Raw genomic sequence first — 24,969 nt, forward strand, 5'->3', positions numbered from 1 at the left:
CCTGCTCACAATGACCCTGCATGGTATATCGGTCATTAGTCTATGTTCCAGATGCAAAAACGAAGTCCAAGTTAAACAGCATGTTTGAAGCCACAGAGCAGAGGACAGGGACTGGAGCCCTTCTAATCTCCTGGAGTAAGGGAGAATAAGGGACAGAGGCCAGAGCAGAAGGGGTTAATTTATGCACACATGCTTCCCTCATGGGCCGGCACCCTCTCCCCAGTTCAGACAAACCTAGAAACACCAACTGGAAGTTAGGCTGAGAAACAGGAAAAAGCTGACCAAGAAGGCTTGGGCCACAGCCACGTCACGGGTGCCACAGAACTGGGGAGGAGGGTCTCCACCCCTTACCCCAGCCATCTGGAGGCCCAGCCTGGGGAGGGGAAGGGGGTGGCAGAGAGGAGGCCCTTCCAGCTCCAGGCCTGGCCCTTAAAGGGCTGGCCTTCCCGCCTGTCCCCAGAGCCCCCTTGCAGGGCAGCTCTGGGCACGCAGGGTCCCGCCTTGCTGGCTGACTGGCTCACCTGGCGGGAACTGGAGGGCGGGCCTGGGAGGACAGCCAGGCCAGGAACGGGACTACGAGTCTATCCTCCCGCCTGTGCCGATGCAGAGCCCCCTCCTGGCCCTCCCGCCCTCCTCCTGCCTGGCGGGCGGGTCCAGCTGTGTTCCATTAGCAGCCCTGGCTAGTCCCCAGCCCCCTTGGAACCTCCCCCTCTTCCCCCACCCGTAGTGGAGTGGCCGGTAGTCCCGGCGGCAGGCTTGCGTGCCTTGCCGGGCAGCATTCAGCCTCCAAAGCTTAGGACCTGTGAAGCTGGGGACCTGAGGACAACCAGAAGTGATCGAGGATTTCCTGGGGGCCTGAGGAAGCCAGGCCCTGCTTCCCCTGGCTGGCTGCACTGCGCTGCCTGGATTACTAAGTGAGGTAGGGGGATCTCCAGCCACGGTAAGCTGGGGGTGGAGTGGGCTGCCTCCAGGCTTTGGGCTGAATGTCCATCCCTTCTGCCCCACTTGCTGTGTGACCTGAGGTAAATGGCTTTCCCTCTCTGGATCTCAATTGCCTTCTCTACAGGGGGATGAGCTCTAAACCCCATCCCAGCTCTGATTCTCCCTGCCCCCAAATCTGTGCCTTTGTAATGGGACAGGGTCATCTCCTTGTAGGCTTCTTCCATCCATCCCTATAGCCCCTGCTCTGGCTGGGACCAGGGGAGTGGAAGCCAGAAATCAGGAGCAGGAAGGGGATACAAGCATATCAATGTTCACGCCTCCACACGCTTTCACGTGTCTCGAACAGTTGGCAGTCCTTCCGCCGACTGGCAGGAAGGAGAGGCCTGGATGGGGTTTGAGAGATGGGATGTGCTCACTCCTAGTGGGGGATGATGAAGAAAGTGGCGAAGAGTTTTGCCCTAAGAAGAAGGGGATTAGGATTCTAGCTCCAAAATATTGAGGTGAGGGATTCCTTTCTGTTCTCATTCTCTATCTAAGGCTGAGGGAGGAGAAATAGAATTCCATTCCAGCTGGAAGGAATGAGGTCAGACTTGCATAAGAACTTCCCAACAGGAAGGCCATTCATAGGCTAGCTATGTGCACGTGTGTGTGTGCAAGCTCTTGTGTTTGAGTATATTGGTGAACATGGATCTCTGTGAGCATGCCTGGGTGCAGTTAGGCTTGTATGCATACACTGGCATATATGTGTCTCTGTGTATATGTGCCTGTACATAACTGTGCCATGCATACACATGCATGACTCTACATGTGTGCATGCAAGCTGCCTGTCTCAGGGGATGCTGGATGATATAGGGCTCTGCTGGCTGCTTGCTGAGTCTGCATTGATTTATCTGGGTCCATCCATTCAGGGTTTAATAAAACTAAAATATGAGCATCCATCAGCACTGGAGGTTGGCAGTGAGGTCCTAAGCCTGGTGACTGGCTGTCCCCCAAACTGTACCAGTGGCGAAGCTTGCTTGGTGTACATACCTCCCTGCGATGCCTGCTGGGAGTCTTATGCAAGCCCAATTGTCAGTCCCTGATCCTGTGGGTGCCTAGCAGGGCCTCCTGCCTGAGCTGGGCAGAGCTAGCCAGAGCTAGCCAGGTACTAGGCTATCTATGGTATCTATGAATACAACACAGAGGTTGATAAAAACAATTGATAAATAGGCCCTGGCTGGTGTAGCTCAGTGGATTGAGTGCGGGCCTGCAAACCAAAGGATCCCGGTTCGATTCCCAGTTAGGGCACATGCCTGGGTTTCAGGCCAGTTCCCAGCAGGGGACGCATGAGAAGCAACCATATATTGATGCTTCTGCCTCTCTCCTTCCCTTCCCCTCTAAAGACAAATAAATAAAATCTTTTTAAGAAATTAAAAAAATTGATAAATGGCTTCTGCCTCAAGCCCCCTCACTGTCCCAACAGTTCTGGCCTTCTAGAACCCTCTAGATCGCTCCTTAGCCCAGCAATTCTTCACCGGCACAGCCAGCTGCCACTTGGACTCTCGGTACTCCAGCCAGCATTCTGCTCTGGCTGGTTGGTGTCCATGCCATGCCGGTGGTTAAATATTTTGAATATCACCCTGGCTCAAATTGTAGCGCAAAGCCTGTGGCTGGGCCTCTGAGAGGGACTGCTGCCTGACCAGACCTCCTGCCGCCCCAGGGCCAGTGCTTGGGACCCGGGGGCTGGCTGCTGTTTGCCCACCTGCGGGATTGTGCTGTGGGAGCTCAGGAATCTGCCTTCCTGGTTTCTGTGATTTCCAGGTGCTGTAGCTCTTGCCGACTTCTCTGAACCAGGATGTGGGCATCTTGGGCTCCGAGCCTATGGCTGCTTGGTCTCTGGGCCACCTGTGGTCACACGGCAAGTACAGGTGAGACGAGGCCCGAATATCTGGGTGCCACAGACCTGTGCCTGGCTCCCTGAGGTGCCAGGTCCTAGGCACCTATGTGACCATGTGCCCAGGCCATGTGGCCATTTATAGGAGAGTCTGGGGCCTGGGTGCAGGGTGGCCTGTGGTGTTTGTCCACGTGAGCCTGTGTGAAGTGAACAAGTGTGTGTGTGTGTGTGTTTCTGTCTGTATATTTGTGTGTCTCTGAGCCTCTCTCTGCATCTGTACCTCTTCCTGTGTCTGTGTGTGAGACAACAACCCCCTTCCCTGATATGCAAACCCATCCTGTGCACGGAGTGCTGGTAGGGCCAGTGGGCCAGGGATGAGCCGGCGGCAGTCAGCAATCCCTACAAAAGGAGGCTGTGTCGCCAAAGAGGCTCTCCAGTCCTTTTCAAGGTGGATAATCCATCCTCCAGCCAATGTGTTCTTTTTCCGCCAAGGCTGGCCCTCAATTCCAGATAAAGGGCCTGCCTTGAGGCCCAGACACTGGATGAGACAGAGGGTGAAGCTTTCCAAGGCCCAAAGCCAGAGGAAGTTGACCGGGCAACGTGCCCTGCCCTGCTGGGTGCCCTCTGGGCTCGATAGCTTAGTCTCCTAGCTGAGTAGAAATAAAACTCCTAGAACCCAAATCCAGCCAAAGGAGGCAGAAAACCAGCGTGCTGATACAGGAGGGGTAAGCACCTGGGTGCATGCGACTGCCTGAGTTGTGTGTACATGTGTGTTTCTGCATGTGTAACATGGGCCTTGCTCTCCTTTCCCTCACCGGGTTCCCTGGGGGATGGGGCAGAGAATTTCAACATCTGTAAGGAATCTGGGCCCATTGCCATGGGCTGAGTCACCCACTGCTGTTGCTGCTGTAGTGATGATCTTTCTGGGCAGACCTGGGGGAGGAGAGGGGCTCCAGGGGAGTCACCATGCCTAGGGATCCAGGATCCCCCTTCCAGCTGGGCGGCCAGGGGGTCCAAGGCCCAGCTTCTAGGAGCTAGGTTCACTGTCTCGTCCTGGCTACCACATCTGCACTGGTGGCAAGGCCTTTGTGATTGTAGCTTCTCTCCCTCCTGTTGGGACACCTCTCCCAACACCTCTGCTCAGTCAGACTCATGGTGCCCACCCATCCCTTCGGGGTTTTGGGGGACCTGAATTAAGCTATCCTCTTCTCCAGGGGTCTTTACCTCTTTAATCGACCCTGCCTGGAGCCTCAAGGACATGGTGGTTCCCTTGAGCCTGTGGTCCACTTAGGCCCTCAGGCTCTTTTCGATGTTTCACAAGGTGGTGGTCCAGGTGAAAAGCCAGTCTGTTCTGTGGCCTGCTTTTCTGCTTTGGATGTGAGAAATGTACCCCAACCCATCCCTGAGAACACTTGTACCAGCTGCATATGGTGTCCCTGGTGGCACGAGCATCCACAGCTCACGCATGCTCAGAGGCGCACACAAGCTTGTGTGTAACACCAGTGTGCCTGAACCCGACGTCTCCTTCCCCTGAAGTGCTCCTCTCCCAGCTGGGGTGCATGTCATGGAGGGAGCACGTGCATGACACATCTCCCCTCTGAGTTCTAGGGCCTCCCAGGGTTTCTTTCATTCTCTCCGTTGCCTGTTTGGCCCCTGACGTGGAATCTTGGGGGATTTGGGTTCTAGGCATACTCAATCTACTGTGGACTCCCTTCTCAGCCTTGGGCTAGGCCTCAGTCTTCCCATCTGTATGCTGGGGGCTCTTCCTGGCTCCCAGGGTGGCCAGGGTCAGAAGGCAAGAGGTGACAGCTGGCCCAAGGCACGGCCTGGCTAAGGCCCAGAGTGGGGACTATAAACTCTTTCCTGGACCCCCAAGAGCCCGGCTGTGCAGCTACCTCAGCCTGAGCCCACCAAGTGACCCTCCGCCAATGTTCCCTCCAGGTGAGCAGTGCCCACCTTCACAGCAAGAAGGACTCAAGTTGGAACACACAAGTGATTTATCGGCCAATGTGACCGGTGAGTGCCCATCTTGTCCCATTGTCCCCTCCCAACTTTTCCCTGGAGTGGCCTGTGCCCCTCCTCATCTGCCCAGCTGAGCTCTTCCCCTGGTGTCTCCCCCAAAGGCTTCAACCTCATCCGCCGCCTCAGCCTCATGAAGACTTCTGCCATCAAGAAGATCCGCAACCCCAACGGGCCCCTCATCCTGCGACTGGGGGCAGCCCCGCTCACCCAGCCCACACGGTAAAGGCCCCGAAGTGGCCACTGGGAGTCAATACTGACCCCAGCCGCACTCACCAGCAGCTCTGGGTGTGAAGGTGCTGAGCCTAGCAGTACCCATGGGTCATTTTACCCCACCCCGTGGTCCTCACTCCCAGGGCTTGCAAAGTGGGCAAAGAGGAGGCACCTGGCAGGCCCACACTGTGTCCCTCCTCGGTCTCTGTCTCACAGTGGTTGGGGATAGGCCTGCATCCTGTGGACATTAGGAGGACCCCAGGACGGGGGTGGTAACCTGGCAGGAGACTGTGTGTGCTTGCATGGGTGCCCTTATGCGTGAAGTCCAAGTTCCCACAAGTCCCTGGATGTTCTGGCCCCTGCTTACCTGTCCAACTTCACCTCCCCAAATGGTTCTCTTTCTTTCTTGCTCCTCCAGTCCTACTGACCCCTTGTCATCTTTTTCCAGTGTCTCTTCTCCTATCCCCCCGCCTGCACCCAGTTTTCTCCCCAGGACACCCCGAATTCCTGGGAAGCACTCGCCACTTTTGTCATGAGATGGTGAAATACCATTCTGGGGATTCTTTGTTGAGGGTTTGCTCCCCCAGCCCCTCCCTGTCGGGCCCGAAGCCTCCATGATAAGCAGGCACCTTCTCTATGTTCCCTCTATTTCCATCCCCAGCAGCCAGGCCCCCACCTGGCACATAGTAGGCACTCAGGAAATGTCTGTAGAATGGATAAATGTGTATAGCTGTGTGTTTGTTGGTTTGGAGGTGTGGGCCTGCACTTTCCTTGTGTAGGTTCAGCAGTCCTGAGGGCCCAGGGTGGCAGTGAGTGGTCCCTTCCCCAGCCTTAGGCCCCTTCCCTGCTCTGTCCTCCCAGACGAGTGTTCCCTCGGGGCCTCCCTGATGAGTTTGCCCTGGTGCTGACCGTGTTGCTCAAGAAACACACCCGCCGGAACACGTGGTATTTGTTTCAAGTGACCGATGGAGATGGGTACCCACAGGTGAGCCCCACTCCTACCCCCGTTGCTCTTGGGGCCAAGAGCGGTAGCAGTCCAGCCCAGCGTCTGTGCCAGCTTGGGATTTCTGGGGCCTCTCCCCCCACACCCAGGGCCCGCCCCCAGCATCTCTCTCATTCTGAAGGATGCACTGCTCTGTGACCCCAGGCAGTGTTCTTTCCTTTTGGGGCCTCAGTTTCCCCTCCTGGGAAAGGAGCTTGAGGGCCCTTGACTTTGCCGCGCTCTGGCTGCGGGGCTCTGATTCTCTGCCCTGGGTCTTCCCCGACTCCGCACAGATTTCTCTGGAAGTCAACAGTCAAGAGCAGAGCCTGGAGCTCCGGGCCCGGAGCCACGACGGCGACTTTGTGTCCTGCATCTTCTCGGTGCCCCAGCTCTTTGACCTGCGTTGGCACAAGCTGCTGCTGAGCGTGGCAGAACGCGTGGCCTCTGTGCACGTGGACTGCACCTCGGCCTCCTCCAAGCCCCTGGGGCCCCGGCGACCCATTCGGCCCGTGGGCCACGTCTTTCTGGGCTTGGACGCCGAGCAGGCCAAGCCCGTCTCGGTGAGTGCTAGGTCGGACTCTGGCCTCTGCCCCCGCTTTCTGGGAGCCTGAGTGAGCTCCCCGGAATCTGTTTCTGCCTGGGTCCTCCCCTTGCTCAGAATCCTCTCACGGTTCCCTGCTACCCTCCAGATGCAGCCTAAACATATGAACCTGGCATTCAAGGCCCTTCACAATCTGGTCCCTGTAAATGTCTGCAGCATCATCTTCCTTCGCCTCCTTCCGTGCAGCTCTGCTCTGGGCGATCCCGTTCTAGTCGGCCACCTCACCTAGTACTTTCCCACTCCATGCCTTTGCCTATGCTGTGGCCTCCGCCTGGAAGGCTTTCCCTTGCGTAGTGTCTGCTGAATATCTAGTGGTCCTTCAAGCCCAGGTGGAATGGAGCCTCTTCCTTCCCTGTTTCTCCGGGCCAAGGGGAACCTCTCTCCCTCCTTCCCTCTTTCCTGCACGAGCAGTTTGTTTTCCTCGTGGTGACAGCTATATTCCTGATGGCCTCCCTGGCCAGACCAGAAACTCCCAGGGTAGAGCCACCTCTGTGCCTCAGTGGGGGCCAGGACACAGAGCTACTTGCTACAATGAAGTGACAATGACTTGTGTGTCCCCTGCAGTTTGACCTTCAGCAGGCGCACATCTACTGTGACCCAGAACTCGTGCTGGAGGAGGGCTGCTGTGAGATTCTACCGGGAGGGGTGAGTGGCCCGGCCCCGCACAGCTGCCGGGAGTAGGGTTGGGACAGTCCCCAGGGGCACAGTGGGCTGGAGGTAGGGACCAAGAAGAGGATGCCTAGAGATCTTAGGATGCGGGGTGTGGTCTGCCTTCTGAACTGAACCCCGGCCTTCCCCACCCTGAGCAGTGCCCTCCAGAGACCTCCAAGGCCCGTCGGGACACCCAGAGCAACGAGCTCATCGAGATCAATCCACAGACTGAGGGCAAGGTCTACACCCGCTGCTTCTGCCTGGAGGAGCCTCAGTCCAGCAAGGTGGGTGGGCACGGCAGACAGACACGGGCACAGGCAGGCAAGGTGAGGCTACCCGTCACCCGGCCTTGCTGAAGTCTGCCCCCAGGGTCGGTTGTGCCTGGGGTGCAGAGGGCACTGGAAGCCCTGCCCGTTTGTGTACCCATCCTATAGGGTTTAGGGAGGCAGAGAGACAGCCCACTGGTTGACCCCGTGCCTGCCTGCTTGCCTGCCTGCCTGTGGCATTAAGAGCTGTGCCCATCTAGCTCTGGCACCATCCAGACCCTCACTGATGCCACCCCAGGCCCTTCTGGTGAGGGCAGGATGAGGCTTGTACCCAAGGGCAATTTCTCCAGGACAGGGATACCCGGGCAGGAGGCCAGGCCACACTGTCTCCCTTGGGGCTTGTTCACTCTCCTGGGCCCAACCCTGGCCAATGCCAGGCTGGTTCTGTGCCCAGCACCATGGCCAGCTGCCCTGCTCATTTTCGGGTTCTTTAGGGGTAGCAGGGAAGCCCAGTTCTTCTCTTAGCCCCACCCCCTGCCTGGGCAACCTCCCTGCCCACTGGGCATCATGCCCAGCCTTTGGCTGCAGGAACACAGGATCTCATTGATTCATGGTCTTGTTTTCTCTGACATCACGTGGGTAGAGGGAAAAGGGGGAGGGGGAGTCCGTGGGATGCCAGGGGCCTGAACAGGCTCTTGATGCCATGGGAGGTGCCAGATGTCCGGCTGAAGGGGTACCTGGGGCCCATGCCCCTGCCTGAGTGCCCCTTGCTGGCATGGGTCCCAGAACTGCCCCCTCCTCAAAAGTTCCCCTCTACTCTGTCTGCCTAGGTGGATGGCCAGCTGACGGGAAGAATCAGACAGAGTGCAGAAAGGGGAACAAAGGTAGAGACGGTGTTGGGGGGGGGAGCCCACGGTGCCCTCAGTCTGCCCTCCACGCCCTCCGCAAACTCCTTGCATAAGAGACTCTACTCCCACGCTCTTCGTGCCTGCCCCCCACTCCTGGACAGGGCTCAGACACGTAGGCGCCCCTCTGAGAAGGAAGGGTGAATGGGAGCGGGACGGCACAGTACCTGGCGCTGTGGAGGGCGCCTGCCCCTGGTGGTTCTCGGGCAGGGGTGTTAGAAGCAGTTCTTCATCCTCTCCATTCCCTGTCCATCCCCATGCCCTTCCTCTCCCCAGGCCCACCAGGAGATAGCCCCCGATGAGGTAAGCCTCCCATTTAGACTGGCAAAAACAGCTCAGTGGAAGAGGTGCCAGCATGAGCCCTTCGGATAAGGCTTTGGGGCACCAGAGCCCAGGGGTGGGCGTGTGAAATGTCTACACAGCTCCCAGAATTCCTTGGGGGCTCAACACTGGGCCTTGTCTGCCCTGAGCCTCTCCCTAAAGGGGTTGAAGATAGGGTTTAGCCCTGGACACTCTGGCTGAGTTGACAGCAAGTAGCCTTGGGAATCATGGGTAGAGCCCAGACCGTGGCCACGGGACCCCGGGTTCTGGGCCTCATTTTGCTTTGACTTGTTCTGTGACCCGGCGGCCACTGCTCTTCCTCTCTGAGCTTCAGTTTCCTCATCTGAGAGGTGGCTTGGCTCTGGGTGGGTAGAAATTAGGGGGTAAGGCTTGTTGGATAGGATTCCCATCTACATGCTCTCTCAGGCTCCACCCAGAATGTACATGACATTCTGTGTGCTTGGTGTGTATGGGGAGGACTGGGGGGGCTGGTCCTGGGCTCTCAGAATTGACCCTGTGGCCTGTTTTTCCCTTTCAGTGCCCACCCTGTGCCCATGGTGCCCAGGAAAGCAATGTGAGTGAATAGAAGATGTACGGGGTGGGATGGGCACTGGCTGGGTGTGGGCGTTGCTTAGAAGTTTGCTTGGCAGCTTCCTGGTTGAGGACAAGGGGGTCTTTGTGCACTCACACTCCCTCCCTGCCCATCCCCCAGAGCCAAACCCCCACTCCCATCCTCACCAAGCCGGGCTGCATGGAAGGGGCCTCATGCCCCGGGATCTGGGCAGTGTATTTGGATCCAGGGCGGAGTGGGGACAGGCTGGTGGTAGGGAGGATCAGGACCCAGCTCTGCACTCCTCAGGGACTCAGGCCTGCTTTGCTTGAGGGTGTCACACATCGTCTTTAGAGAGAGGAAGGGCTCAGGGTGATGCAGCCCAGCACTGGCCCCCCATACACGTGTTGGTACAAGGCCTCCCCTCCTATCCCTCTCTAGCTGGCCCGGGTCCACCCTCCCTCTGGGGTCCAGAAGGATAAGGGAGAGGGGCTCCGCGAAGGCCCAGCTGGCGCCCAGCTGTGCCTCTTCCATAGGCGGCGTGAGTCACCACTTTATCAATGCCTGGCATTCCGAGTTGACAAGTCACTGGCCCACAAAGACTACAACCTCAGCTCCTCTCGGTTCCAAGACCCTTGGGGGCTATCAGAAGTACTCCCCTCTGCCGACTGCCTCTGTTTGCATTCAGTCCCCCACCAGATCTGATAACTCTGGTGGTCCCCAGATATACAGGAGTTACCATGGCAACCGAACACCCATGTGATTTTAGCAAACAAGGGGAAGAGCTAGTCAAAGCCAGGCAGGTTTAGAGAAGGTGGGTAGGACCCCTCCGCGAGTTTGACAGCCTTGGGATACAAAGTCAGCCTGCTGGTCCAGCCACCACACTGTGATCCTGGCTAAACAGATTGTTCTCTCTGGACCCTTGGTTTCCTTTCCCTCCCTGAGGTGTAATGCTGTCTCCTCTGTCCCCTCAGGTCACGACTGGTCCCTCTGGCCTCAAGGTCAGTCCCAGCTGGAGAGTAGGACTCTCCTGCCCTCTTCATTGGTCCCAACCCATCTTACAGCATATGACCCCGGGGCTCTGCTCCTCTCAGGGTTACCTGAGCCTGTCTGTGTGTGTGGTGGCTACACGTGTGTGTGTGCTGGAAAGGGTGGGTGTTCGTAAGGACGTTAAGAACTGCCCTTTCCAGAGGCCCCGCTGTACCTGAGGCCCTGGGCCACACATATGCTCATCTATGACCTTCCCAAACCCCCTCAAGCATCCTGTGGGCTGGGCACTATAATTTCACTTCAGGGGAAACTGATACCCAGCTGTGCCCATGTGTATGACTGGGTGTGTCAGAGTGATTGTGTGTGCACGTGGCTGCATGCGTCTTTGGACACATGTTGGCATATGTGCAGCCTACTCTGGTGGTATTGAGGGCTGAACCCATATAGTTGACAGGACTGCAGAGCCTGTGGGTGGTGGGCTAGACTGTGTGCACGTGGATATGAGCTTGTGCATGCTCGAGTATGTGATATAACCTTGAGGCCACCTTCTGGTGAGTGTTGGCTGAGAGCCAGGCTCTGTGCTGAGCACACTTCCTGCAGCATCACACCTGAGGTAGGTGCTGACATGAACCCCATTTTATTGACGGAGAAACTTCAGCTCAGAGAGGCCACATGACTTGAGTCACATACTAAAGTGCTAGGGGCAGGATTTGAACTCAGGCAGCCTGACACTCATCGTCACAGGTTTCTGCTGCTCCTTGTTTGTGTCCATGCATGTGCCCCTGGGTGTGCTGTGTGCAAGCTAATGTGCTTGAGTAGGGGTGTGGGGAGAGAGACACCCTAGGCGTGACACCATAGATTGCCAGATACAGTTTTTTGGCCTGGATTGAATGCATATGGAATCCATGTGGTTTGTGCATGGTGGGGGTTGGGGTGGGGTTGTGCTCATTTACACACCCATGTGAGCTGGACGGGTGGAGAAGATCAGACTGGGGAGGTTCCCATGTGCCCCCTCTGGTCCCAGCACCTGTTTTGGTCTCATCCACAGGGAGGAAAAGGTGAGCAGGGCCTGCCTGGTCCATCCGGCCCCAAGGGAGAGAAGGGAGCCCGGGTAAGTCCCCAGCCATACCTGTTGCAGGACCCTTCCCAGCTGCGCCCTGGTAGGGGGTGGGCTGGGATGAGAACCGTCCTCTCTCCAACTCAGCTGGAAACTGGCAGCCCGGCCCAGAGGAGGGACGAGGGCCAGGGTCTTTCTAGGGGTTAGTGTGTGGAAATCTCTATTTTCTAGGGGCACCTAGGACTGTGGAACTCCTTGGCCCATCCTCTTCAAACAGGTCTAGTGAGGCTCCACTAGGAGGCCCCACCCCTGACCCCTTGCTCCCCCTCCGCAGGGCAGTGACTGTGTCCGAATCTCTCCGGATGCCCCGCTTCAGGTAAGACCTAGAAGCGAGGCCTGCTCCGGGGCCAGGATAGGGTCAGCCCTGGGGCAGGGGCTGTGCCCTTGGCAGCGCATGGGGTGACCTTGGGCCCCTCTCAACACCTCATCTCCCTGCTCAGTGTTCAGAAGGCCCGAAGGGAGAGAAAGGGGAGTCAGGAGCCTTGGTGAGTGTGGGACCAGGGATAGGGCAGGGGCAGGGGGGCCCTGGCCCCCAGCCTCCCTCTTTTTTATCACCCCTTCTTTTGTGTCTCCAACTTATCTCAGGGACCCTCAGGACTCCCAGGCTCCACAGGCCAGAAGGTAATGGGCCTGGATCTGGAAGGGTGGGTGCCAGAGGGGCCTGTGGGCCCTACAGAGTTGAGGAGGGAGGTGACATTGGACACAGAGTTGGCAGTACCCTCCAACACTCCCATTAAACCTAGAGGGGGATGCCACAGACCCCAGAGTGGTGGTCTGGCTGATTTGGAAGTCCTGCCTGTTGTCTGCCCTCCTGTGGTGACTGAAGCCATTGAATCTGGGGGAGGTTGAGGCTGTGGGTCTAGAAGGCCGTTGTCTCTCCCCCGGATGGAGCTGCCCTGGTTCTTCCAGGCCCTTCCCTCAACCCCGGCCACTCTGTCTCTCCCTCCTGCAGGGCCAGAAAGGAGAGAAGGGAGACGGAGGCATCAAGGGCTCCACGGGAAAGCCAGGCCGAGATGTGCGTGCGGTGCCAGGGCCCCTCCCCATCACAACCGCACGGTCCTCGGCAGGGATGTCGGAATGCTCGAGTCTAACCACCAGAGTCCACTCTGATTTCCTTGCTCAGACAACGGAGACGTGGGAGGGGAGGGCTGTGCCCTAGGAGTCACAGCAAGGAGGGGGCTTCCTGACTCCCAGCCTAAGAGCCCCTGACCTCTAATTCTCTGGGGCTGACATTTGATGACCTCGGGGGCACTGGGTGGAGCCTGGCTTTGGGGAGGGACAGCTGGGTGGGTGGTGGGTCTGTACCCTGGGGAGGTGCCAAGCCTTGGCTGCTCTTGTGCCCCTACAGGGCCGGCCTGGAGAGATCTGTGTCATGGGGCCCAAAGGACAGAAGGTGAGTCGTGGGTGCCATGGGGCAGGGAGTGGGCACTGGGCTGAGGTGGCAGCTCTCTCACACTCACGTCACATCTGACCAGGGAGACCCTGGCTTTGTCGGGCCTGAGGGGCTGGCAGGAGAGCCCGGGCCACCTGGTCGACCTGGTCCCCCCGGGATAGGACTCCCTGGGACCCCGGTGAGTACCCCTTGCCCCTCCTGCCATCCTTTCTTCAGAGACACTCTCCTGCAGGGCCAAGGGTGGGGCGGCCAGGCCTAGGGTCCTGGTTGGAGGGAGGGGCCAGAGTAGACCTGTCTGTAAATTGAGGCCCCTGGGAAGCCTCTACCTGACTCTGTTTCTGTACTCAGGGGAACCCAGGAGGCCCACCAGGCCCTAAAGGAGACAAGGTAAGCACAGGCTAGCGTAGGGGCATATGGGGGAGCCCCTTCAGCTCTGTAGAAGGAGCCAGAAAATGGGGCTGGGGGAAGCCCGGGTGATGGGCATGTGGTTGGGGGAAGGGGCCAGGTGTTCGTCTGAGAAGGCTGGGGTCCAGGCCTAGGGAAGCGCAGGCCCACATCTGGTAGGGACCAGAGGGGCCCGCAGCGGAGGGCCCAGCTCACTTCAGGTCCTTGTGCCTTCGTGGGCAGAGAGTCCTGGAACTGTTTACCTGTCTGCTGTGGTTCCTCTGGAGTCAACCAGACCACCTTCCAACCCACCACCCTGGGGAAGGGGGCACAGAGGCCTCGTGTTCTTCCTTCCTTCCCAACCAGAAGGACTTGCATTAGAATGGAGGGCAGGCAACAGGACGGGGGCCTTTGCTGAGCAAACAGAACAAGAGGAGGTGGGAGGTGTAGCAGAGATTATCCTGCCATCCAGAGAGAGGACTGGATGGGGAAGAGGTGAATGGGCTGACGTCACAGCCAGCAGCCTCCCCCCAACCCTTCTTCTGACCACAGGGCAGCTCCGGAGTGCCGGGAAAGGAAGGTCCTGGCGGGAAACCTGTGAGTGACTCCAGTTGGGTGGGGTTGGGGAGGGGGCTGCCCGTCCTGCCCAAGTCCACCCTACCATGGCCTCCAGGAGTGGGGGCTAGGTCCTCGGGCCCTCTCCTGGCACAGCAGTCCCTCTGCTCTGGCACTCATGCCCACTGCTTCTCCTGCAGGGGAAGCCAGGGGTGCCAGGGCTGAAGGGAGAAAAGGTGAGTGTCTGGCTGGGGTACCCCAGGTTGAGGTGGGGGTGGGAGCCCTTCTCGGGAGGTGACACTAAGCATCAAGGGCCCAGTGGCCAGGGGCGCTGACCTTCCTTAGGGGGCCCCCATCCCTCCTCTGTTACTACAGTGAGCATGGCGATCATCAGATAAAGAGCCTGGCTGGGGAGTTGCTCAGCTGGGTTCAAGTCCCACCTCAGCCACACGTGACTTATGCCCATGGCAAGCTTCCACATCTGTAAATGGGACACAGTGTGGCTGGTGGTGAGGATGCAGTGTTGTGATGTCCAGGAATCATCAGTTGAATGAATGAGTCAGTTGAACAGAAAGCCCCTCCAGTGTCCCTGCTGTCCACTCTGATGCTGGGGCTAAGGCGCTGGCCCACCCAACACCTACAGCTCCTTGTCTTCCCCTGGGTCTCAGCCCCATCTTGTCCATTTGTGGGTGGGCCACCCTGTCTCTTTGTTCCACTAGGGTGACCCCTGTGAAGTGTGTCCAACACTGCCTGAGGGGTTCCAGAACTTTGTGGGGCTCCCTGGAAGACCAGGGCCCAAGGGGGAACCAGGTGATCCTGCACCAGCCGGGGTGAGTGCCTAGGGTAGCCAGGGAGGGATCCCACAAAAACGTGGGGGATGATCATAGAGATGTGTTGGGCAGAGAGGCTGGGTACTTCTTATTACCACAGAGAGATTATGGGAAGAGAGTCTAGGCACTTAGCTCAATGGGTAGGGGCTGAACCACAGAGTTTAGGGCTGGGCTAGAAAGCCACCCCAGGTCTCCATGGCAATTTCTCAGGGTTCCTGAGGAACTGCTAAAATGCCTTTTGGGGAAGCTGGGGTGGAGCCAACCCTTACAGTGAGCAAGGCTGCGCCCTCCTCTTGAGACTGGGTGTTGGCTGGGGGTGATGGAGAGGAGTGGGCAGTGCTGGGTTGGGGTCCGGGCCTGGGCTCCCCACCCCACCCCCTCACAGACTCTTTCTCTTAGGAGGGCCTGGGAGCTGTCGGACGGAAAGGTGATCGGGTATGTGGAGGAGCCCCCTGGTGGGATAGTTAGCCTGGCTTCACCTCCTCCGTCTGTCGCTCGGCGTGATGAGCCCTGGCTCAGGGTGCTCCCGACCTTCACTTGCCTAGAACCCTTGGGTGTTTGACGCATTTGTGGTGTGTGACATTGCTGTCCTCATACCCGTCCAGGAAGTTTGGGGCATCCTGACATGCCCAGTCTCAGCCCGCACACCTTTTCTCTCTGCAGGGAGACCCCGGAATCCAAGGCCAGAAAGGAGAGAAGGTGAGGGGACCCCAGTCACCTGGCTGCCCTTCTCTGAGTGTTGGAACCTTTTGGATCCCTTCTCTTTCTTTCCCAGGGCGAGTCCTGTTTGTCCTGCGGCCCAGCTATGGGGGCCCAGCATCTTGAGCCTTTTACAGGGGTCAAAGGGGTCACGGGCCCCCCTGCCTTTGGTTTGCCTGGCCTCCCGGTGAGTGACTGCTTTCTCCTAGCACAGCCCAGTCCAGCCCACCCACGCTCCATGGTGGCCTCCCTGGCTCCCTAGGCCCCTGCATCTCAGGGCAGAGACCAGGAGGGAGGCCCTGAGGCAGGCATCCCAGGCTTGCACCCTGGTCCCTCCTCCATTCCTGCGCTGCCCCAGGCGACTTGCTTTAGAACTCCCTCTTAGAACCTCTGAGTGCCCAGCTGTGTAACAGAAATAACAGTCTGGCTGCCTGCAGGGCTGAGGGATTTGCAATTCTGAGCTGTAATTCTTTTACTGGGTGGACACCGGGGCCCATGGAGTCTGGGAAGGATGCTGTAACTGCAGCTCAATTGTTTTTCAGGGGGTCGTTGGGGCTCCAGGGCCAGCGGGGCTGAAAGGAGAGAAGGTGAGACCTGGATTATGTGTTGGGGACACCAGGGCCTCTTAGTAGGGAGACAGGGGAAAGGGCCCTGGGTAGGCAACAGGGACAATACGATAAGAGATCAAACTGTACATTCACAGCGAAGTAACTCCATCGATTTGTTACCAACTGGAGTCGATGCATTTATTCCTGAGAGCCCTTGTGTTCTCCAAGAAAATTCCTTAATGTTGTATTTTAAACTGATTGATAATCTAAAACAATTAAGCACATTCAGTATGACCTTTTGATAATAAAATAATGCTAACGCTTCTTTACTATGCATTATGTGCAGGGCACTGTGCCGAGTGCTTGCACGTGTATTAACTTGTTTCCTCCTCTTACAACCTTATGGGGTGGAGGCTTCATTATTCCCATTTTACAGATGAGAAAACATGGGCACAGCGAGGCCCAGTAAATTGCACAAAGTCATATGGGTGCTTGGGTGCAGAAATGGGATGCGGGCCCAGGAAATCTGGCTCCAGATTTTGTAACCTTCACCTCTCAGCCGGCTCCCTGCATTCCAGAGGCCGTGTTAACGTTTGTATTTACAGTTGCATTGGAGACAAATCACAGCATTGAACTCACACAGTGCAGTGTGACTCAGATGAGGGGGTTTGTGAGTGTACAAGTATTCAAGTGAAAGAAACTCTGAAATATATGTTCAGACTCTGCTCTGCCAAGCGAACCACACCTGTCATTTCTCAAATAGAGCTTTGCAGCCCCATTCGACCTTATGTTCTCTGCTTTGATTTCAGGGTGATTTCGGGGAGGCGGGGCCAGCTGGCAGTTCGGTAAGTATGCTTGGGATGGCCACCGCTCTGGGAAAGGACAAGGAGGGAGGTGCTGCCCACTGCTGGGGAGATGACAGGCCTGGACAGTGCCTCAGCACGGCCCAGGCAGATGCTGGGCATCAGACATTTTTTTAATCACATAGGGACCGCCAGGGCCCATGGGACCCGCAGGCATCAAAGGGGAGAAGGTGAGTGCGGAGGCGTCCCCTGCACCGCAGCCTGGGCTGGCTTCCCCAACCCGCACTGGTCTTGCTCTCCTTCGGACTCTCCGAGCCTCCCCACGTCTGAGGGTCACAGCTGACCCCTTAGCATGGCGTTCAACGCCCCCGATGACTTGGCCCTTACCTTCCTTTCTTACCTATCCTTTCACAACCTCTCCCGAGATATCCCTTGCCCCGTAGAGGTGCCGGATCTCAGGCCTGGGTACACTCCCCAGATTCCAGTCCTGGCCTGGGGAGTCCAGCCCCCTGTCCTTGCTTGGCAGGGGGAGCCTTGTGAGCCACGTTCAGCTCTGGCCAAGCCTCAGAACGGGGACAGCCATGTGCTGGCCTTGCCTGGTCCTCCCGGAGAAAAGGGAGCACCTGGGCCTCCAGGCTTCAGCCTGCCGGGAAAACAGGTGAGTCCCAGGGCCTCTGGAGGGGGGATGCAGTTGGGGCTCAGGAGAGACTAGGGACCCCCTTGGGTCTCTTGGCTCCCTGGGCAGTGGGAGTAGGTGGCCGTGCGTGGAGGGGTAGGGCCTTTGTCCCCAGAGAGAGCTGTCCCGACAGGCGTCTGCCCTTTACCTGGGGACACAGGATGGCAGGGTGTGCAGAAAGCATACCAGCCTGGGGCCAGCCGGCCCTGGGTTCGAAGTCCAGGCTGCCTCTTACCCGCCTTTGGACTCGAGCGAGTTTCTTTTCCTCTCTGTGCCTGTTCCCTGTGCGCGGCGGGTACAGCCGAGGGATCACGTGTGAGAAGCACTTAGCAGTGCTCAGTCGGCACTCAGGGAACGGCAGTTACCGCTGTGGTGGTGGTTCTTGCTGCCGCTCTACCGGTAGCAGCAGACAGCGGCGGGCACACAGCCAGCCAACCCTGTGGCGCGTCGTCAGCTCATCTAACCTCTCTAGAGCCCTGCCGCGGAGACGCCTGGGCTATTTGGTCATCCCCATTTAGCAAATGAGGACATTGAGGCACAGACAGGTTAAGGAACTTGCGTAGGGTCACCCAGGCAGGAGTGTGGCTGAAATCTTTTCTCCGAATCCATACAGTAACTGGGAGCAGAGACTTGGGTCTGTTTTGTATGTCGTTGCATTTCCTGGGCCTCGCACGGTGTTGGCCCCTTAGGGGGATGTGGTATGAATGAGTGGGTGCTGCAGATGCTTTCTCTACAGGGCAAGGCTGGAGAGCGTGGATTGAAGGGGCAGAAGGTGAGACAGCCTCAGTGGGCATGGGTGGGCACCTCCTCTTCTCAGATGCCCTCTCTGCCTTCTTTTGCTGGTTGCCCCGTGCCCACTCTCTTCTCCCTGCCCAGTCCCCCGACCCAGCAGTGGGTTCTGAGTATCTGCAGGTCCGAAGAGGGCAGCCTGCCCCCACATGGGTCATCTCAGCCCTCCTCCATCCCCACTCCTTACAGGGTGATGCAGGAAATCCAGGAGATCCCGGAACTCCTGGTACCTCGGGGCAGCCGGGACTGTCGGGAGAGCCTGGGGTTCGGGGCCCCATGGGCCCAAAAGGAGAGAAGGTCAGTCAGGCAGGGGCAGTTTGTTGCATGAACAAAAAGAAATCAGACCACAGGTTATGAGTGGGGAAGGCTGTGGGGTTGGGCTGTGAGCCTCCTAGGACACCAGAAGCACTGGGTAGAGGCGCCTCCACTCTTCCCTGAGGCAGGAGAAGAGCTAGGAGTGTCAGGTGTCTGTTTTCATCTCCCAGGCTGAGGCGGGGGCAGTAGAGGGGCAGAGCTCTCAGATGGGCATGAAGACCACCCCCTCCCTTTTTCATGGCTTGACTGCTGCCCTGGCTCACCCATTCCTGGCTATGCCCATCTCCGACTAGGGTGACGGCTGCACGGCCTGCCCCAGCCTGCAGGGGGCATTGACTGACGTGATGGGACTGCCTGGGAAGCCAGGTCCCAAAGGAGAGCCAGGCCCAGAAGGTGTGGGCCGGCCTGGGAAACCGGTGAGTTCGGGCTATCTGCCCTCTGGTCCTTTCCTGCCTGGGCTTCCACTCTCTTCTTTCCTCTGTGGGACCCATGGAACCTCTGTGTCTTTTAGGGCCAGCCTGGTCTACCAGGAGTTCAAGGGCCCCCAGGTCTGAAGGGTGTACAGGTAGGTGTGAGTGTGGGGGACCTGAGCGGCAGGTATGTGTGGGTGAGGGTGGGGGTGGGGTAGGGAGACCCATGGGGGCAGTCAGCTGCCATGGGGGATGGAGATTAGCTATAGAGTAGGGAGAAACGGTGGAGGGGGTTATCGAGGAAGGGCTGTGGGAGTGGTCAAGTGTGAGTGGGGCTCTCAAGCCACGGATGTCCTGTGTCTCTTCAGGGAGAGCCTGGGCCTCCAGGAATAGGAGTCCAGGGGCCCCAGGTGAGTCTGGAGCCTTACCTTTGCCTGCCTGCTGACCCCCTTTCCCCAGCAACACTGCTGTCAGCCAGCTGTGCACGCCCATCTACCCTGAAACCACCAAGCTCTGCCCTCCCCCAGATGCTCAAGGGCACTGCTCTGGGACAGAGTTGTGCAGCGGCCTTAACCTTGCTTCTGCCCAGGATCTTGGCTTTGACCCCTGCCTTTCTGACCCTCAGGGTCTTCCTGGGTGTTCCTCTGAGGGCTGGCAGACAACCGGCCACAGACCAGATCTGCCAGTGGGGCAGGGCCAGGGGGCAGGTTGGCTTGGATGGGCGTGGCCCAGTCTGCCTTTTCTGACTTGCAGGGGGAACCTGGAGCCCAGGGTTTGCCTGGCGTTCAGGTATGTGTGCCTTGGGCCTGGAGGAGGCTGGCAGGGGAAGGGGCTACTGTAGGATAAGGGATAACTAGCTGTGCTTCTGTCTGCAGGGGTTCCCTGGACCTCGAGGGCCACCTGGCCCTGCTGGAGAGAAGGGTCCCAAGGTGAGCCTCAGCCTCCTTGGGCACTAGGCCTGCGGTGCTTCCATGAGGCCTGGCGTCAGGAGCCGGGGACATGGGAACTGAGTGATGGCCACTGGAGAGCTGCCCAAGACCTGGTCTGAGGTGTCTCACCTGCTGGATTGCCCCTGTAACCTTTGTACCCTCTTCTGCAGGGACCTCCAGGGGTGAAAGGAGCCATCGGACCCATGGGACTTCCTGGTGCCAGTGTTTCCGGGCCTCCGGTAAGGGTCCTCTCTCTGCTCTGTGCTGGGGGTGTTGCTGGGACCAAGGGCATTGCAGCTGGGAAGAGGGCACGAGGTTGACCCCGCCTGTCCTCCAGCAGTGTGGGGGCAGAGAGGCCTCCGCTCGGCCCAGCCTTGGCGAAGGAGGACCACCTGAGCAATGGCGATACTGATCACCACCATTTTCTGCACAGTGACTGTGTTGAGGTCCTGTGCTAAGCTCCAGACGAACAGAGATTCAGTCCATTCTCACAGCCACTCTGTATGGGAACGGCTGTATTGATTCATGCTATTTCACAGACAAGGAAACTGAAAGCCTGAGAGGGAGGAGGCAGAGTCAGGACTCGAACCCAGCTCTGTCTGACTAAGAAGCCCCTGTATGAACTCCCCCACCCCCACTGCAGGCTGTGGTGTAGTTAGGGATCGTCTAAACCGGTGCTACCCAATGGAACTCCCTATGAGGGTGGAAACACTCTGTTCCTTGCTGCTGGAGGTGGTAGCCACTAGCCACATGCGGCTGTCAGGCACTCGCGGTGTAGCTAGTGTGACTGAGGAACTAAAATGTGCATTTCATTTAATTTTAACAAATTGAGCCCTGACCGGGTGACTCAGTTGGGGTGTCACCCCGTACACCAAAAGGTTGTGGGTTCCATCCCCAGTCGAGGCACGTACCAGAGGCAACCGATAGATCTCTCTCTCTCTCACGCAGATGTTTCTCTCTCTCTAAAAATCAATAAACTTATCCTTGGGTAAAGATTTTAAAGTAATTTTAAAATTCATTTGAATTGAAATAGCCCTGTGTGGCTACAGGCTACGACGCTGGACGGCCCAGGTCCATCCCGACCAGCAATACTTCCAGCCCTCAAAGGCCCCCCTTTGTCATCATCCCCGCAATGAGTCCCATATCCTAAAAGCTGTGTTTATGGAGCCAACTGCATCAATTAAGTAATATTAAATGCAGTTCCTCATTTTTATTCATCAAAGACCTGTGTGACAGTCAGCTTCACATGAATCCACTAGAATTTTGCAAGGTTATACAATTCTAGCCTAACTAAAAAAAATGTCACCGTTCAGCCAGCCGGGGCCATGCCGGGTTGTGGACAAATGGTGGAAAATTTTTATGGGCTTTTGGCAGTGTAGAAAATAGCCCCGTGAACCATAACTTTTCTGTATTCATGGATCCCTAGAGAAGTCCCAGTTCAGGCTTGAGAATCACTGATGGATTCCTTTGGGGGTGCTGTGAGGCCCCCGGGGGCCAGGGACTTGCCAGTCTGCACTGTCCCATAGAGCTGGCTCTCAGGGTCCCTCCCTGCCCATCCTGGGGACTCCTGGGGTAAAGCAGAGGCAGAGGTGAAGGTGCCCCTCGTCCCTGGGGAGCCTCCAGTCCCATGTGTGAGGGCGTCATGGCCCACAGGACAGCAGCCGCCAGAATGCCCGTGTGGCCGGGCTGGCCTCCCCAGACCTGCTTCGCATCCAGGAGGCTCCCCAGTCCAGCCCCACACTCACTGGCTGTGACCTTGGGCAAGTGCCAGCCTCTCAGTTTCCCGTTTCTTGTTGATAGAACAGGAGCTGCAATAAATCGCCTGAAATAACAACCTTTGTGACAGAGAGGATGTGGGCCCAGCACCGAAGGGCAAAGGGGAGGGCCGGGGCTCCGGCCGCACAGACCTGGCGTGGTCATGCTGTTGGGTCTGTCCCAAAAATCTCCTTCAGCCTCAGTTTCTTTACCTGTAAAACAGAGCAGCGCTGACCTGGGGCGGGGCTGAGGATCCCAGTCAGTGTTCTCCGACACGCGCTTGGCCGGGAGTGGGACATGCGCACGGTGATCAGGGGACGCCAGGTGTCTTCCTCCTTCCTCCTCTCCCCGTCCCCATCTCAGTCTTGTCCTCCACTGCGGGCACTGGATAAGGCTCCAGGGGGCCTGGCACAGCTTCTCTTCGTCCCGTAGCCCTCCCTGCAGGCAGGCCGCTGGCTGGCTGCTGTGTAGCATCAACCACTGACCCCAGGCTCTCTCTCTTAAGGGACCTGATGGGCAGCAAGGACAGACTGGACTTCCTGGAGCCAGAGGGATGCCCGTGAGTACCATGTCTTGAGGCAGCAGGAAGCCACAGCTGGCCCTGCCTCCGCACCCTTGCCTACTCAGCTTCCTGTGTTTTTCCCCTGCAGGGTGAGAAAGGATCTCAGGGAGAGAAGGTAAGTCCCATTTCTTGGGGGACATTAGCAGTCCCTACAGTCCTGCCACCCAAGGGAACCTATGTACATCTAGTGGCCCTGGCCCGGAGAATGGGGACCGTCCTGGTCTCCTTGCCTTCCACCAGCTCACTGGCCCCAGGGAGCAGGAACCCTGAAATCTCCCCACTTTACCTGAGTGCTGACCCAGGGCTCTATCAGGATCCCAGGAGACCCAAAGGGTTCCAAGCTCACCCCACTGGGCAGGGGACAGCTGCATTTTCGAATGGACGTGGGTGCTGAGTCAGGGGACAGGGACAGAGATGAGAGGGACCAGAAGAGAGGGGCCTGGCAGCCAGGCTGGGCCAGGGGGAGCAGGGCTGCCGCTGGGAGGAGCTGCGACTGCACTGGAGGTGGGAATACCTGTGCTGCAGTAGGTGGCGGTGAAACGGAAAACGTAGGCATAGCAGCAGCCCTTGTTTGCTGAGTGCCTCCCACGGGGCAGGAGCTCTGCATGCACTGATCTGTTCCGTATTCATGACAGTCTATGCATTTGGCGTTACTACCCCCACCTCACAGATGAGGAGGCTGAGGTTCAAGGGGTCAAACAGACTGCTCAAGTGCAGGTCCTAGATTTAAACCCTGGCCTCTCCATCCCACGTGCCTGTGCCACCTCCCAGCTGTCAGTTTCCAGAAGGCCCTCCATCCTTGCTCTCCTCTGACAAAGGCGCCTGTCTTTTCAGGGTGAGCCCGGGGAGTGCTCCTGTCCCTACCGAGGAGACCCTGTCTTCTCTGGCATGCCGGTAAGTGGCGCTGAGAGCCCTCCCCCCAGCCCGGGGGAGAGGCCTGGCTTCCTGCCACAGCCCAACATGCAAAAGCCCCGCAGGGCTTTGCGCCCCAGCCAGCTGCCTCCCCATGCAGCCCTGCGCTTGGTGTGGACGTTGCCTGTAACCTCTCCCCTTTTGCGACCCCCACTCCCACCCAGGGTGCTCCGGGACTTTGGATGGGCAGCTCCTGGCAGCCGGGCCCGCAGGTGTGTGTCGCTTGTCTCCTCTGTTTCTCCTCTTGTCCGCCAGCGCCTCTCGGCTTGTCCGCCCTCACACTGCTGCCCCCAGCAACGGGGCAGCGCTTTCTTCTGGGTCTGATTATTTCCTCTCTCCCTCAGGGTCCCCCAGGAGTTCCCGGACCACCAGGCCCCCCTGGGATGCCTGGGCTGCAGGTGAATGGGGGTAGGAGAATGAGTTTGGGAGGCAAGGCACATGCTGTGTGCTGGACCCCAGGGTGTGCATGCACACCTGTCATTTCTCACTCCTCTGTGCTCGCACTCCCCAGGGTGCTCTGGAGGGCCCTCTGACCCCTGGGGCAGGCCATGAGCACTCCTGGGCTTTTTTTTAAGGAATGTCCTGCTGTGCCCTAGCCAAGCCACCCTACTGACACCCATGCCAGGCCCAGGCCTTGGCCAGCTGTCAGGAACCCAGAATCTGGGTCAGATGAAACATTTCTTGCACTGGTGCAGAGTTCCACCTGTTTTTTGCACACCTACTATTTTCCAGGGACCGTTTTTATTTTTTTTTTTAAGTTGCTGGTGATAAAACAGTGGATGAAATAAAACATCCCTCTTCTCTTGGAGTTTGTTTTCTAGTTAGAGGGACAGACAATGAGCAAGATTAATAAATGGAATATAGTATGTCAGGAGATGATACACGCTAAGGAGAAAGATACAGTAGGAAGTGGGAATAGAAAACGGGAGGAAGGCAGGGAAGAGATGTGGGGGAAATGTTGAACAGAAGGTACCATTTGAATAGAGGCTTAAGGAATGTGAGGAGTGAATCTCGTTATGCTTTATTCTCAGGGGAGAGTATTCCTGACAGAGCAGCGGGTGCGAGGGCTGGAGGGGGAATGTGCCATCTCTGGTGGGGAGGCCAGGGATAGTAAGGAAAGAGCAGCTGGAGTCGAGGTCCCACCGCACTGACTAGTGTTTGTCCCAGAACCTGGCAGCCTGACTTTGAATCCCAGCTTGGCTACATGCTAGCTGTGTGATGCTGGTCCAGTTACTCACCCTCTCTGTGTCTCTATCTGTTAAGTGGTGGTAATTATCACATGTACCTCATGGGGCTATTGTGAATTTCAAACAAGCTAATGCATGAAAAATGTAAGTGTATAGAACGGTGCCTGGCACATAGTAGGTGCTTAGAAGGCATTCACCATCATTATGATGACAACTACTATTTTTTAAAAGATTTTATTAGTTTATCTTTAGAGGGGAAGGGAAGGAGACAGGGAGAGAAACATCAATGTATGGTTGCCTCTTGTGCATCCCCTGCTGGGAACTGGCCTACAGCCCAGGCATGTGTCCTGACTGGGAATCGAACCATGATCCTTTGGTTCACAGGCTCGCGCTCAATCCACCGAGCTACACCAGCCAGGGTGACAACTACTATTATTATTTTACATCCATTGTCTCATTCATTTAAGCCTTATATCAACACTAGTAGGAAGGTGTTGTATCCCTAGGCCCCAGTGGGGCAAAACAGGGCTCTGGGAGGGGGAAGAATCTTGGCTGAGGTCACCCGGCCGGGAGTTGGTGGCACTGGGCTGAGCTTCCCAGTGCTGTGCAGAGCACTTTTTTCTGCCCTGTGCCGCCTTCCGAGACGGTTCCCCAGTGGCTTGCACAGCAGGCCACATTTCTTCTCCCTTCCTCCTGGGAGGCACAGACAGTGGCTGCTGTGTGTCTGGCTCTCAGCTCCTGGAAGGGTGATTTTCATCTGAAGAAGGAGGGTAGAATCACATGGAAGCTCTT

General features: G+C 57.6%; 1 protein-coding gene across 7 annotated transcripts in view; it reads left to right on the plus strand.

Moving 5' to 3' along the window:
• The first annotated feature begins 245 nt into the window (after positions 1-245).
• COL16A1 (collagen type XVI alpha 1 chain) overlaps positions 246-24,969 on the plus strand; it is a 50,358-nt gene continuing 25,634 nt past the window's right edge. For 2 of the 7 annotated variants that reach the window (XM_037061600.1, XM_037061603.1), the window contains exons 1-43: positions 246-940; positions 2,743-2,849; positions 4,757-4,831; positions 4,939-5,056; positions 5,909-6,032; positions 6,323-6,589; positions 7,195-7,275; positions 7,440-7,565; positions 8,378-8,431; positions 8,729-8,755; positions 9,312-9,347; positions 10,298-10,324; positions 11,362-11,424; positions 11,705-11,746; positions 11,871-11,915; positions 12,016-12,051; positions 12,383-12,445; positions 12,779-12,823; positions 12,906-13,001; positions 13,172-13,210; positions 13,760-13,804; positions 13,963-13,998; positions 14,482-14,592; positions 14,992-15,027; positions 15,256-15,291; positions 15,368-15,478; positions 15,834-15,878; positions 16,649-16,684; positions 16,828-16,872; positions 17,169-17,300; positions 18,055-18,090; positions 18,297-18,404; positions 18,716-18,838; positions 18,934-18,987; positions 19,201-19,242; positions 19,586-19,621; positions 19,708-19,761; positions 19,932-20,000; positions 22,022-22,075; positions 22,167-22,193; positions 22,913-22,972; positions 23,155-23,202; positions 23,335-23,388. In XM_037061600.1, coding sequence (XP_036917495.1) covers positions 2,777-2,849; positions 4,757-4,831; positions 4,939-5,056; positions 5,909-6,032; positions 6,323-6,589; positions 7,195-7,275; positions 7,440-7,565; positions 8,378-8,431; positions 8,729-8,755; positions 9,312-9,347; positions 10,298-10,324; positions 11,362-11,424; positions 11,705-11,746; positions 11,871-11,915; positions 12,016-12,051; positions 12,383-12,445; positions 12,779-12,823; positions 12,906-13,001; positions 13,172-13,210; positions 13,760-13,804; positions 13,963-13,998; positions 14,482-14,592; positions 14,992-15,027; positions 15,256-15,291; positions 15,368-15,478; positions 15,834-15,878; positions 16,649-16,684; positions 16,828-16,872; positions 17,169-17,300; positions 18,055-18,090; positions 18,297-18,404; positions 18,716-18,838; positions 18,934-18,987; positions 19,201-19,242; positions 19,586-19,621; positions 19,708-19,761; positions 19,932-20,000; positions 22,022-22,075; positions 22,167-22,193; positions 22,913-22,972; positions 23,155-23,202; positions 23,335-23,388 — 2,835 coding nt within the window. In that variant the 5' untranslated portion in view covers positions 246-940; positions 2,743-2,776. The remainder of the gene's footprint in view (positions 941-2,742; positions 2,850-4,756; positions 4,832-4,938; positions 5,057-5,908; positions 6,033-6,322; positions 6,590-7,194; positions 7,276-7,439; positions 7,566-8,377; positions 8,432-8,728; positions 8,756-9,311; positions 9,348-10,297; positions 10,325-11,361; positions 11,425-11,704; positions 11,747-11,870; positions 11,916-12,015; positions 12,052-12,382; positions 12,446-12,778; positions 12,824-12,905; positions 13,002-13,171; positions 13,211-13,759; positions 13,805-13,962; positions 13,999-14,481; positions 14,593-14,991; positions 15,028-15,255; positions 15,292-15,367; positions 15,479-15,833; positions 15,879-16,648; positions 16,685-16,827; positions 16,873-17,168; positions 17,301-18,054; positions 18,091-18,296; positions 18,405-18,715; positions 18,839-18,933; positions 18,988-19,200; positions 19,243-19,585; positions 19,622-19,707; positions 19,762-19,931; positions 20,001-22,021; positions 22,076-22,166; positions 22,194-22,912; positions 22,973-23,154; positions 23,203-23,334; positions 23,389-24,969) is intronic. The other 5 variants (XM_037061601.1, XM_037061604.1, XM_037061602.1 and 2 more) reach the window with 5 other exon arrangements.

Source organism: Sturnira hondurensis, unplaced genomic scaffold (genome assembly GCF_014824575.4).
Source record: "Sturnira hondurensis isolate 20B ecotype Veracruz unplaced genomic scaffold, ASM1482457v3 Scaffold0013381, whole genome shotgun sequence".
NCBI classification, from domain to species: domain Eukaryota; kingdom Metazoa; phylum Chordata; class Mammalia; order Chiroptera; family Phyllostomidae; genus Sturnira; species Sturnira hondurensis.